The following is a 13,944-nucleotide window of genomic DNA, read 5'->3' as shown; positions in this document are numbered from 1 at the left end:
TTCCCTAGCTGTTGCTGTGTAAACATCCTGGACACATCCTCAGCTGGACCTAAACATCTATCCTTGCTCTCTTGACTCTGCTGGAATGAGACCAGTTAATGCCAGGTGATTATCTAGGCCATTATTTATTATAAGTTGTTGATGACCAAATAAGGTTCTAGGACACCCAGGTCTTCAGCTAACAACATTGAGTCCATGATCAATAAGTTTGCAGACAACACCAAGCTGGGGACAGAGTCGATCTGCTAGAGGGTAGGAGAGCTCTGCAGAGGGACCTTGGCAGGTTGGACAGATGGGCAGAGTCCAGCAGGATGGCATTCAACAAGTCCAAGTGCCAGGTTCTGTACTTCAGCCACAACAACCCCATGCAGTGCTACAGGCTGGGGTCAGAGTGGTTGGAGAGCAGCCAGGCAGAAAGGGAGCTGGCGGTGCTGGTTGATAGTAGGCTGAACATGAGCCAGCAGTGTGCCCAGGGGGCCAAGAAGGCCAATGGCATCCTGGCCTGGATCAGGAACAGTGTGGCCAGCAGGAGCAGGGAAGTCATTGTGCCCTGTGCTCAGCACTGCTTAGGCCACACCTTGAGTCCTGTGTCCAGTTCTGGGACCCTCAGTTTAAGAAGGACATTGAGAGACTTGAAGGTGTCCAGAGAAGGGCAAGGAGGCTGGGGAGGGGTCTGGAGCACAGCCCTGTGAGGAGAGGCTGAGGGAGCTGGGGTTGCTTAGCCTGGAGAAGAAGAGGCTCAGGGGAGACCTTCTTGCTCTCTCCAACTCCCTGCAGGGAGGTTGTAGCCAGGTGGGGGTTGGTCTCTTCTCCCAGGCAGCCAGCACCAGAACAAGAAGACACAGTCTCAAGCTGTGCCAGGGGAAGTTTAGGCTGGAGGTGAGGAGAAAGTTCTTCACTGAGAGAGTTGTTGGCCATTGGAATGTGCTGCCCAGGGAGGTGGTGGAGTCCCCATCCCTGGAGGTGTTCAAAAAAGGTTTGGATGTGGCCCTTGGAGCCATGGTTTAGCTGTCAGGAGGTGTTAGGGGATAGGTAATAGATTGGACTTGATGATCTCTGAGGTCTTTTCCAACCTGGTTGATTCTATGATTCTATAGTTCCTTGGCCTGGTGAGTCACAGCACTTTGCAGTGCTCTGTGGAACATCAGAAGTGAAGCAAATTCTGTTTCCTCACTCTCTGTTTTTTTTCACTCTGGCAGCATCCCTTCTGTTTGCCTTCATTGCCCTGCTTGGGTATCTCAGTGCTATCAATGGAGAACACTAAAGAGCTACTCAGGCTTAAATGGCTTAAGCTTAAATCAGGCTTATATTGAAACCAAGAAGCCACTGACCAAGGGAATCCCCAAAACCCAGCATGGTTAGGGGTTGGAAAGGACCTCTAGAGATCATCCAGGCCAAGCCCCCTGCTAAAGCAGCATCACCTAGAGCAGGCTGCACAAGAATGCAATGGCCAGGTGGGGATTGGAAGCTCTCCAGAAAAAGAAACTCCACAACCTCTCTGGGCAGCCTGCTCCAGGCCTCCAGCACCCTCACACCAAACAACTTTCTCCTTCAGCTGGAACCTCCTGGGTGCCAGTTTGTGCCCCGTGCCCCTCGTCCTGTCCCTGGGCACCGCTGAGAAGAGTCTGGCCCCAGCCTCTTGCCCCTCACCCTTTAGCTCTTGCTGGAGCAGCCACTCTTGTTTGTTAAAGTTTGCTGCCAAAAGCTTCCTGTGAGCTGGAATTTCAGTCTGCATTTCAAACCTCCAGAGTGGGTATCGATGGAACAAGGATTGGTTGCTCATCAGGATTAAGGCAGCACTTCAGACTGATTTCCCTGACTCATCCTGACCTTCAGATCACCTTCAGGATAATGGAGCAGGATACTGTGTTCCCCTCCACCCCACCCCAGCATCTGAATATGGCTCACAGAACGTGAAATTAAACCACAGCCTTTTTCTTTCAGAAGGATTTCTGTGCCTGCTTGTAAAATAAACCTAAAAAACCCTTTCTGACTGCAAACTTCTCACCTAAAGATCCTCCTTTCTAAGGCCATCACACCCTTGTGTCGTGTGGAAGTTTGCACTGCCTGAATTCAGTGTGAAACAAAGGAGGCAAAAATGCTCTCAGGGCTTGATTGTAAAGAGCCGAATTCTTTTGCCTGTGGGGTTTAAACGGGGTGTTAAGGAACCCATGCACCAAGGCATGGAAGGAGAGGGAGCTGCGTGACAAAGTTCAGCCTCCTCGTGGGCTCTTCAGCACCAGCCACTGGTTCCCAGGTTAAAAGGATAATAAAAGCTCCCAGGCACCTCTGTTAACCACCTCTCTCTTTGTGTGTGTGTATGTGTGTGTGGCCAGTAAAGTTTTCCACAGGTAAAACTCCAGGCTCTGCTCCCTCCTCCCAGCCTTTATTTAACAAGGAAGCAAAGCAGCAACGAAGCAGATCCTAACGCGGTTCCCACCCCACCGCCTCCCCCCTCCCCCCGCAGGACATTAAAAGAGAGCAATGCCCTCACACACCGGAATTTCGGTTTGCCTTCCAGTGAGCCCCAGGGGGATGCTTCTTTTTCTGTCTGTGGAGAAAACTTTTTTTCACCAAAATTAAGGGAACAGCATTCGAATCTGTGACTGCTCTGAGGACAGCAAAGCCTCCTCTCTCGTGTTTCTGATGTCAAACCCCCAGAGAGGTTAAGCGGCAGGACCAAACTGCCCATGCCCAAGTGCAGCCCCGCAGCTGCTGTGGGGTCCTGCTGCCTTCTCCTGACCGCAGTGCTGCAGTCCTATGACAGCATCATATTAATGAGCCAGCAGAGGTGCGATGCTCCATGTGCTCTGCCAAGTTTAACCCTGTCCCTCGGACTTCCCAAACTCTCCACCGCCAAGACACAGCAGCAGCAGCAAGCCCGGGAGCTGCCTGTGTCCCAGGGTAAAGGCAAGGAAGCAGCTGCTGAGAAGGGGTTTGCCTCTTAACAAGCTCAACTGCTTCAAAACGCACAGGCTGCTGAGCACAGGCAGCCCCTTTTCAGCATCTTTCTGAAGGAGGAGTTAAAATCTTCACCCCCCACCCCCCCCAGGCATCCCTTCCAGTTGCAATGGGAGCTGCAGAGGGGCTTGTTCCTAGCACCAGCAGGGGTTTGTTGGCTTCCTTTGAAGCTTCAATCGCCTGTGTAGCTGTAATCCCCTCCGAGAGGAGCTCAGAGTCTGGGAGGGAGTGGGGGGGGGGAGGGCAGCTGCTGACTGCAACGCAGCCCCCACGAAGTGCATTGTACCACGGAAAGATAAATCTGACCAAGGGTTCCGAGCAAGGGAGTTTATTGCTGAGCAATGCACCAAGCGCTGGAGGAACAACTGAGGGCGGGAGGGGAGGAGAGGAGAGGAGGGAAGAGAAAAGGGAAACGAAAAGAAGAATCCAAATGAAGGATTTGGGATGCTGAGACGGGGGGGTGGGGGGGCTCTTCCCAACTCCAGTTTCCCGCACTGCAGCGGCTGAGTGCAGCCTCCTCCCTCAGAGCCCCTTCCCGAGCCCGTCCCGCAGCCCGAGCGGAGGCGAAGCGGCGGCGGGGAGCTCTCGGTGCCGCAGCGCAGCCCCGGGCCGCGCCAGCCCCCGCCCCGCAGCTCCTGACCTTCACATGTCAGCCCCGGCCCGGCTCAGGGGGCTACATCCTAGGACCCCTCTGCCCGCTGCTCGCCCCCGGCACCGCCCGCCGGAGCTGTCCATGGTGCTGCAGCCACCGGGGCTGCCCTGGCCCCGGTCCTGCGGCGTCCGCCGGGCGCTGCTCCACCACGCTCCGCTCCGCAGGGCCGCTGCGGGAGGGGCTGGGGGGAGAGAGCCATAAAGAGAAAAGAAAGAAATGAAAACAAGGGGGGGGAAGAAAGGAAAGAATTTAAAGGAAGAAAGAAAATAAGGAAGAAAGGAAGGAATTAAATAACCAAAAGAAGAAAAGAAAGGGGGGAAAGGGAAGGAAAGCAATGAAAGAGGGAGATGGCCCAGGGAAGGGGGGAAAGGAAGCAAGGGCATGAGAGAAGGAGAAAGGGAAAGGGAAAAGGAGAGCGGGGCTACAAAGAAAGGGAGAGGGGAGCAGGTGCAAGGGGGAAGGGGATGGGAAAAGGGGAAGGAGGAGAAGTGGGAAGGGAAAGTGGAGGAAAGGGAGAAAGGAGAAAGAAGAATCAAGGGGTAAGGCGGGTGAGGAAGGGGCATGGCGGGTGGGGGCATTAGGGGCTGGGGGGGTCGGGGAGGGGCATTAGGGAAGAGGGAAAGGAAGGGGAACCGGGGCAGGGGCAGGAGAAGGGAGGCGAGGCCGGGAGGCGGGCCGGGGGGCGGTCCCGGGGCAGGGCCGGGAGGGGTGGCTTCTCCCGCACACGTGTGCGGGGCCGCCCCGGCCGGGCTGTATAAGGGGCGGAGGCGGCTGGAGCAGTTGCCGCGCTGCCGCCCGCTCCCCCCCGAGTCCCACCATGAGCTACACCATGGAGCCCCTGGGCAATCCCTCGTACCGCCGGGTGACCGAGACCCGGGCCACCTACAGCCGCGCCAGCGCCTCCCCGTCCAGCGGCTTCCGCTCGCAGTCGTGGTCGCGGGGTTCGGGCAGCTCCGTGTCCTCCTCCTACAAACGCTCCAACCTGGGGGGGCCGCGGGCCACCTACGGCCCCACGGTGCTGAGCTCCGCCGAGAGCCTGGAGCTGAGCCAGTCCTCGCTGCTGAACGGGGCGGCTGAGCTGAAGCTGAGCCGCTCTAACGAGAAGGAGCAGCTGCAAGGGCTGAACGACCGCTTTGCCGGCTACATCGAGAAGGTTCACTACCTGGAGCAGCAGAACAAGGAGATCGAGGCGGAGCTGGCGGCGCTGCGGCAGAAACACGCGGGGCGGGCGCAGCTGAGCGACGCCTACGAGCAGGAGCTGCGGGAGCTGCGCGGGGCCCTGGAGCAGGTGAGCCACGAAAAGGCGCAGATCCAGCTGGACTCGGAGCACATCGAGGAGGACATCCAGCGCCTGCGAGAGCGCTTCGAGGATGAGGCGCGGCTGCGCGATGAGACGGAGGCCACCATCCGCGCCCTGCGCAAGGAGATGGAGGAGGCCTCGCTGATGCGGGCGGAGCTGGACAAGAAGGTGCAGTCGCTGCAGGACGAGGTGGCTTTCCTGCGGGGCAACCACGAGGAGGAGGTGGCCGAGCTGCTAGCGCAGCTGCAGGCGTCCCACGCCACGGTGGAGAGGAAGGACTACCTGAAGACGGACCTGACCACGGCGCTGAAGGAGATCCGAGCCCAGCTAGAGTGCCAGTCCGACCACAACATGCACCAGGCCGAGGAGTGGTTCAAGTGCCGCTACGCCAAGCTGACGGAGGCCGCCGAGCAGAACAAGGAGGCGATCCGCTCCGCCAAGGAGGAGATCGCTGAGTATCGCCGGCAGCTGCAGTCCAAGAGCATCGAGCTGGAGTCGGTGCGCGGAACCAAGGAGTCCCTGGAGAGGCAGCTCAGTGACATCGAGGAACGCCACAACAACGACCTCACCACCTACCAGGTACCGGGGAGGATCCGGGCAGCGCCGAGCCCGGGCTGGGGAGGGAGGGAGGGGTGGTGGCGGGGGCTGGGTCCCGTCCCCGCAGTGCCCGAGGGGTGCTGGCTGCAAGGACGGGGGGATGCTGGGTGGGGTGGTGGCGCCGCCCAGGTCCCATCCCCGCAGCGCCCGATGCTGGCTCAAGGGTGGGGATGCAGGGGAAGGCGGTGGGAGCCGGGTGGGTCGTGCTCCGAGCCTGGCGCTGCCTCCCAGGGTGGCGGAAAGAGTTCCAGAAAGTCCTTCTGAAGAACTTTTCTGTGCTGTGTGGGAAGTTTGCGCCTGCCACAGAGGTTTTTCTGTGTCTCTGTTGCAGGACACGATTCATCAGCTGGAGAACGAGCTTAGAGGAACAAAGTGGGAAATGGCACGTCACTTGAGGGAATACCAGGACCTCCTCAACGTCAAGATGGCCCTGGACATCGAAATTGCTGCATACAGGTAGGGCAGGATCACTGCGGACGTGTCTGGAATATTAATAGCACTGCAGATGCTGCTGGCTTTGGGGAGCTCTCCCACAGATCAGCAGTGCCTGCATGCAGGGAGCACAAGCAGAATTAGACCCTGACTCCGTTCTCACAACCCTCCCAAAACCCACACAGAGCGTGGAGGGGTTTGCAGTAATGAAGCCAGAGCCCTTTAGGGACCAGCTCTGGTAGCTGGTGGCAGAGCTCCAAGTGCTCAGTGGGCACAGGACACCGTGACTCAGTGCAGTGCCACCCTGGTGCTGCATTCTGCCTGGCTTGACAAAAGCAGAAGATGCAGCAAAGAAAAAAACCCAAACCACCACAACAACTTTCATTTTAATTCCTGGTTGCTCTGCATATGCCAAGCAAGAGCTGCCTGGCACCTGAAGTCTTTTTATCCCTGGAGAGAGAGAGAGAGAGACAGGGGCTTGCTTGATCAGGGCTTCAAGCAGGGAGGGTTCTTCTGCTTGTCACAAACACTTCTGCTTTTCTTGCTCAACTTTTTCCTTTCAAGCCAGCCCCCTCTCATCTGGAGCAGGAAGGCTGCTTGCTGTTGCCATCACCTGGCAGGTTTTTTTTTTTGGTAGTCTCTTTTGCAACACTTTAGAGCTCTCATCAGAGATGCTGATTTTTCTGGGTCAGGAGCTGAGATGAAACACATGGATTTGAATGCAAGGAAAAGGGGGGGAGGAAACCCAACAGCCAACCCCCAAGCCCCCATCTCCAGGTCTGCTTAAATCCCTGAGGCTGCTCAGACAAACACACAGATACCCAAGGGTGTTGTGACAGGCCAAGAGGTGATGGTTTGAAGCTAAAAGAGGGGAGATAAAAGGAAGAAATGCTCTATTCTGAGGGTGGTGAAACAGTGACACAGGCTACCTAGAGAGGTGGTAGAAGCCCCATCCCTGGAAACATTCCAAGTGAGGCTGAACAGGGCTCTGAGCAACCTGATCTAGTTGAAGATGTCCCTGTTTACTGCAGGGGAGTTGGATTGGATGACCTTTAAAGGTCCCTTCCAACCCAAAACTGTTCTCTGATGAAGTTAACTGAAGACAAGTGCCTTCCATTTTCAGAGCCACACAAGGCTGAGTGTCCAAACTCCTGCTTCAAGACAGAGCTGAAGTGTCTTTGAATGCCTCGCAGCCACAGTAGTCGGCTGTGTGACATTCTCAGTTTGCCTGAGTCATGCTGCACCCTCTGAGAGCCTTTGGCCATGCTCTGTGCTGACTCGTGCCAGGATGAAGCGTTGGGCACCGGGGATGATCAGCCCAAGGTGTTATGCTTGCCAGATGCAAACCGAGCTCAAAGCTGTTTGCTGAATAAGAGTTTGGCGAAAGAGCTGATTCAAGGAAAGTCAAACTGGGGGGCTGGGAGCGATGGATTCTGCTGATCCATCCAGCACATTCCACAGCCAAACTGGTCTCATCCTGCTGACAGAGAAATATTCTATTTCTGTCCCTTAGTTTGGGTTTCTATGCTTATGTTTTTTTTCCTTTCCCCCCCTTCCCTCCTGCTGTTTCCTTTAGGAAGCTACTGGAGGGTGAAGAGACAAGATTCAGTGCCTTCTCTGGAAGCATTACTGGCCCCATCTTCACACACAGGCAACCATCTGTCACAATAGCATCCACTAAAATCCAGAAAACAAAAATTGAACCGCCAAAGCTGAAGGTCCAGCACAAGTTTGTAGAGGAAATCATCGAAGAGACAAAGGTAGAGGATGAAAAGTCTGAAATGGAAGACGCCCTAGCAGCTATCGCAGAAGAAATGGCAGCCAAAGCCCAGCAAGAAGAGCAGGAGGAAGAAAAAGCAGAGGCAGCAGCTGCAGAGGAGGAAACTGTTTCTGAGAAGGCTGCTGCGGAACAAGCGGCTGCCCCTGAGGAAGAGAAGGAGGAAGAGGAAGCAGAAGAGGAAGAAGAAGCCGCGAAATCTGACGCAGCGGAAGAAGGAGGCTCTGAAAAAGAGGAGATAGAGGAAAAAGAAGAAGGGGAAGAGGCCGAGGAAGAGGCAGAAGAAGCCGAGGCCAAGGGCAAAGCTGAAGAGGTAGCAGCAAAGGTAGAGAAGCTCAAAACGCCTCCCTCCAAGTCACCCCCGAAATCCCCCCCGAAATCCCCTGTGACAGAGCCGGCCAAGGCGGTCCAGAAAGAAGCAGGAAAAGAGCAGAAGGTGGAGAAAGGTGGCGAGAAAGCAGCCAAGGAGGAAGAGAAAGCAGCATCTCCAGAGAAGCCAGCAACACCAAAGGTCACCTCCCCGGAGAAGGCTGCCACCCCAGAGCGGGCGGTGCCCCCGGGGAAGCTGGGCACCCCGGAGAAGGCTCGCTCCCCGGAGAAGCCCGCCAGCCCTGAGAAGCCCTCCAGCCCAGAGAAGCCCCGCTCTCCAGAGAAGCCAGCCAGCCCAGAGAAGGCCCCCTCCCCAGAGAAGCCTCGCTCTCCAGAGAAGCCTCCCTCCCCAGCCAAAGACGGCAAGGCCGTGGTGGAGGAGACCGTCACCCTCACCAAGGTGACCAAAGTCAGCGCCGAGCTGGGGAAGGGCTCCAGGAAAGAAGACATCGCGGTGAACGGGGAGGTGGAGGAGAAGAAGGAAGAGGAGGAAGCCAAAGAGAAGGAGGTGGAGGAGGAAGACAAGGGGGTGGTGACCAACGGCCTGGATGTGAGCCCCGTGGACGACAAGGGGGAGAAGACTGTGGTCACCAAGAAAGCAGAGAAGATCAGCGGGGAAGTGGGGGACAGTACGACCACCTACATCACCAAGTCGGTGACGGTCACCCAGAAGGTAGAGGAGCACGAGGAGAGCTTCGAGGAGAAGCTGGTGTCCACCAAGAAGGTGGAGAAAGTTACCTCCCACGCTGTAGTAAAAGAGATTAAAGAGGCCGAATAAGATGAAAGCTTAGCTCAGTTTAAACACACCAAAACAAAAAAAAGTACCAAGAGCTTTGGGTTGGTGCAAAAGGTTAAGCCATAGGACAGCTGCAAAATGCATGTGAGTGACGGCTTCAAAGCAGAATGGGTTCTCTCATGGAGGCTCCAGGCACACAGTATTTTCCTTTTGACTTCTCTTTTTTTTTTCTCTCCTTTGTTTGTGTGTGTGTGTGTGTGTGCAATATAGGGGGAAAGGGGGTAAGGGGTGGGGAGGGGGGGGAAAAAAATGCATGCAGGCTCAAGGTGTGCTCCCTCCACAGAGCTTGGGGAAATCTAACCAAAAAAAAACCCAAACCCCCCACCCCCACCCCCCCCAACCAACCAAGAAAAATAAACTATTGCTATTAATAGTGCATGAGACTGAAAATGTGCAGAGGAAGCTTTGTGCCATTTCCTGAGCTGGTGGAGGGAGGGACATGTCTGAGGAAGACTTTTGGTTGGTTGGTTGGTTTGTTTTTTAAGAGGCATTATGCAAAAGAACCAACTGAGCCAAACAAACAACAGTGATAGAATAGTCCTGAGAACCAGAACTCTTCTAGCCTTAAAAAAAAAAAGAGAGAGAGAGAGAGGGGAAAAAAAAAACACAAATAAAAAGCATTAAAAAAATAAAAAATAACCAAAAGGGAAAAAAAAATTAAGAAAGCTACTTATAATTATGTTTACCTCACTGGTGCAATTAATCAAGGTGGACTTTATGCTCATGGGAGAACCTAGTTGACATGCACAGTAATGCAACCTTTTGTTGTTCGATGTAAAAGTCACAGCAGTTCTTGCTCAATAAAGGTCAATACTGAAATCAGGACTTCTCTCCTGGCTTTGTATTCTTTCCCCCCTCCCCCCCTTATTCCCCCCCAGAATCACCAAGGGTGGAAGAGACCTCAAAGATCGTCACTGTCACTGCAGACCCCATGACTAAACCATGGCACCAAGTGCCACGGCCAATCCCCTCTTGAACGCCTCCAGGGACTGGGCCTCGACCACCTCCCTGGACAACCCATTCCAGAGCTTCACCACTCTCATGGGGAAGAACTTCCTCCTCAGGTCCAGAGTGAATCTCCCTACCTCCAGCTTCATTCCCTTCCCCCTAGTCCTATCACTACCTGAGATCCTGAGCAGTCCCTCCCCAGCCTTCTTGGAGCTCCCTTCAGATACTGGAAGGCCACAAGTAGGCCACCTCACAGCCTTCTTTTCTTACAGAATCACCAAGGTTGGAGGAGTCCTCAAAGATCATCACTGTCACTGCAGACCTCATGACTAGACCATGGCACCAAGTGCCATGTCCAATCCCCTCTTGAATGCCTCCAGGGATGGGGACTCCACCACCTCCCTGGGCAGCATATTCCAATGGCCAACAACTCTCTCTGTGAGGAACTTTCTCCTCACCTCCAGCCTAAACTTCCCCTGGCACAGCTTGAGACTATGTCCTCTTGTTCTGGTGCTGGTTGCTTGAGTGAAGAGACCAACCCCTTCCTGGCTACAACCTCCCTTCAGGGAGTTGTAGACAGCAAGAAAGTCTCCCCTGAGCCTCCTCTTCTCCAGGCTAAGCAACCCCAGCTCCCTCAGCCTCTCCTCGTAGGGCTTGTGCTTAAGGCCTTCCCTGAAGTTTTATGTTTCACAGAAGCACAGTGGGGTGGGCTGGAAAGTTGCTTGAGGGGTTTTGCTTGGCTTGTTTAGAAAACAAGTTGAAGCCAGATGGGATCAGAGGATGGTAGGGGTTGGAAGGGACCTCTGGAGATCTTCAGGTCCAACCTCCCCATGCCAGAGCAGGAGCTTAGAATCTACTTCAGGTCACATAGGAATGCATCCAGACAGGACTTGAAAGTCTTCAGAGGAGACTCCACAGTCTCTCTGGGCAGCCTGCTCCAGGGCTCTGGGACCCCCACAGTGCAGAAGCTCCTCCTCATGTTGTGGTGGAGCCTTCTGTGCTGAAGTTTCTATTCATTGCTCCTTGGCCTATCCCTATAACTGAGCAGAGCCTGTCCCCACCCTCCTGCCCCCCAGCCCTCAGCTCTTGAGAGCCATTGAGCAGATCCCTCTCAGCCTTCTCCTCTCCACACTCAGCACCCCCAGGTCCCTCAGCCTCTCCTCCCCAGGCAGTGCTGCAGTCCCTTCAGCAGCCTTGCAGCCCTCCCTTGGCCTCTCTCCAGCAGAACCCTGTCCCTCCTCAGCTGGGGAGCCCAGAGCTGGATGCAATATTGCAGGTAGGGCCTCACCAGAGCAGAGGGAGAGGAGGAGAAGGATTAATGGGCTGAATGAATTTCCTGTAACAACACAGATACTTGAGCTGGTGTAAGCAAATGCTCAAGAGCTGTTTTCTAGAGGGGAGTGGAACCTACTGACTTCTGCTCCCCAGCCTTTAGGTGCTTAGAGGGCTTGCAGTTGTTGCTAGCACTGAGGAGAAGGTCTCTGAGCCCTGTGCTGCTCACAGGATTGCTCAAATAAGTGTCCAGGTCTTAAACCCTGCTGCAGGTATCATTTCCCTCCCTGCACATGAGGAGATCCTTCACATGGCAATTTCCAGATCATTCCTTGAGTTTCCTGTGAGGCTGCCCTGTCTTCTATGACACTGATGTGTTGCTTAAGACCTATGAAGGAATCTCATGAGCCCATGCTCCTGACTGTTTTTTCTCCTCCTGCTTTAGTTCTGTGGAATCCTAGAATGGCTCAGGTTGGAAGGGAGCTTAGAAATCATCTACTCCAACCTCCCTGCTATGGGCAGGGACACCTCCCACTAGCCCAGGTTGCTCAAAGCTTCAAGGGGGCTACAAGGAAGCTGGGGAGGGATTTTTTTAGGGTGTCAGGTAGTGATAGGACTGAGGGGATGGAGCAAAACTAGAAGTGGGGAGATTCAGATTGGGCGTTAGGAAGAAGTTGTTCCCCATGAGGGTGGTGAGAGCCTGGCACAGGTTGCCCCGGGATGTGGTGGAAGCCTCATGCCTGGAGGTGTTGAAGGCCAGGCTGGATGTGGCTGTGAGCAACCTGCTGCAGTGTGAGGTGTCCCTGGCCATGGCAGGGGGTTGGATCTGGCTGAGCCTTGAGGTCCCTTCCAGCCCTGACAATTCTGTGTGATTCACTGCTGTGGGACTCCAACATTTCTGCTCTGTAAGTCGTTCCTGGCTGCTCCTCTAGCAGGATGTTCATCACTGGCTTCTTTCTCTCTCCTCCCCATGAAAGGTGAGCATGAGAAGGACCTACAGGGGTAGGGCAGGTATCAGTGTATAGGAATTCAGCTGACCTTCAGCAGTGCAGTGGTCACAGTGCTGCTGCAAAGTCCCTGACACACAGACTTGGTGGAATTTGCTGCATTGCTTTCTTCTTCTTTTTCCATTTCCAAGCTTCAGGTTAGCTTCTGGCTCCCATTAACCAGCTCCATGCCAAAGAAATGCTTCCAGAAAGGGCTTTGAGAGAAGAATTTCCAAGCTCCCACCTGTAAATGTCAAGGTCGGGAGATTCTGCATCCTCATTTGGAGCCCTCCTTGCCTTGGCACTGCAGGGTTTGGCTGAGATGTTGTCAGGTGTAAAGTCTGTAGGTTTTACAATGAAAACCTGAAGCAAACAAAGCCCCTCCCAGCTGACCCTGGCACAGGCTGCCCAGGGAGGTGGTGGAAGCCTCATCCCTGGGGGTTTTGAAAGCCAAACTGGATGTGGCTGTGAGCAACCTGCTGTGGTGTGAGGTGTCCCTCCCCATGGCAGGGGGGTTGGAACTGGCTGAGCCTTGAGCTCCCTTCCAGCCCTGACAGTTCTATGATTCTATGAATACCCTCAGGGAGGAGGCATTCACAACCTCCCTGGGCAACCTGTCCCAGTGTCTCCCCACCCTCATCCTCCAGAACTTTGTAAGAGCTTTTGGGTCTAACTTGGACTTCTTGTAGGTTGTTTGATAAAGGTCTAATCAGATTTGACGAGGGCCTGGAGTGACAGGAGGAGGGGCAATGGATTGAATCTTGAGAAGGGCAGACTTAGAGGGGAGATGAGGAAGAAATTCTTTACAATGAGGGTAGGGAGACACTGGCAGAGGTTGCCCAGGGAGGCTGTGGCTGCCTCCTGCCTGGAGCTATTCAAGGCCAGGTTAGATGAGGCCTTGAGCAACCTGGGCTGGTGGGAGGTGTCCCTGCCCATGGCAGGGAGGTTTAAACTAGATGACCTTTCAGGTCCCTTCAAACCCAAATTATTCAATGATTATGGGATTAACATTCAAAAGGAGGAGCAAGAACACTGCTGCTGCCTTGCCTCCCACAGCCAGCAGAGAAATGCAAATCATTTTTCAAGCCTGGGCTGTCCTGGAATCTGTCAACTTAATGGAAGGGCTGATCAAGATCTGTAATTTGCAGATGTCTGCCAGTGCTTCACTCTATCAATAATTGAAGATCAGGTTGGGTTTCAATTGAAAGGCTCCTGCCTGCTCTTCCCTGGAGGAATGGGGAAGCTTCAGCAGCAGATAAGCTCTTCCAACCAAGCTGAATCTCTTTGTGTAGCAAAGCAGAGGAATTCTTCCCCTGCTGATATCAATACTGGAAATCTGCACTCAACAGCTTGCTGCTTGAGGGATGCTTCATGAAAGCAAAGCTGGCAAATTACATGGCAGCTGCTCCCTAATGAGCTTGTTTGGGGGAGTTACATCTGAAAAGCACAATTCATAGCTTCCTGGAATGGGTTGGGTTGGAAGGTGCTCAGGTTCTGGAGCCCCTGTTACAGGAAGGATCTGGAGGTGCTGGAAGGTGTCCAGAGAAGGGACATGAGGAGGAGCAGAGGGCTGGAGCTGCTCTGCTGTGAGGACAGACTGAAAGAGTTGGGGCTGTTCAGTCTGGAGAATAGAAGGCTCCAAGGAGACCTAATTGTAGCCTTCCAGTATCTGAAGGGGGCTACAAGAAAGCTGGGGAGGGACTTTTGAGGGTGTCAGGGAGTGATAGGACTGGTGGGGAATGGATCCAAGCCAGAGGAGGGGAGGTTTAGATTAGACTTTAGGAAGAAGTTGAGGGTGGTGAGAGACTGGCACAGGTTGCCCAGGGAGGTGGTGGAAGCCTCATCCCTGGAGGT

At 54.4% G+C, this 13,944-nt stretch overlaps 1 protein-coding gene across 1 annotated transcript; it reads left to right on the top strand.

The window, feature by feature from the left end:
- The first annotated feature begins 4,368 nt into the window (after positions 1–4,368).
- On the top strand, positions 4,369–8,900 carry NEFM (neurofilament medium chain). The gene is made up of 3 exons (XM_009911550.2): positions 4,369–5,492; positions 5,842–5,966; positions 7,519–8,900. Exons 1-3 carry the CDS (start codon positions 4,431–4,433, stop codon positions 8,864–8,866), a joined length of 2,535 nt encoding a protein of 844 aa, XP_009909852.2. The 5' UTR covers positions 4,369–4,430; the 3' UTR covers positions 8,867–8,900.
- The last annotated feature ends 5,044 nt before the right edge of the window (positions 8,901–13,944 follow it).

The sequence above is a fragment of the Dryobates pubescens genome, chromosome 31, assembly GCF_014839835.1.
Source record: "Dryobates pubescens isolate bDryPub1 chromosome 31, bDryPub1.pri, whole genome shotgun sequence".
NCBI classification, from domain to species: Eukaryota; Metazoa; Chordata; class Aves; order Piciformes; family Picidae; genus Dryobates; species Dryobates pubescens.
The sequence above is the reverse complement of the archived record's forward strand: the minus strand, read 5'-3'. Positions and strand labels throughout refer to the sequence as shown.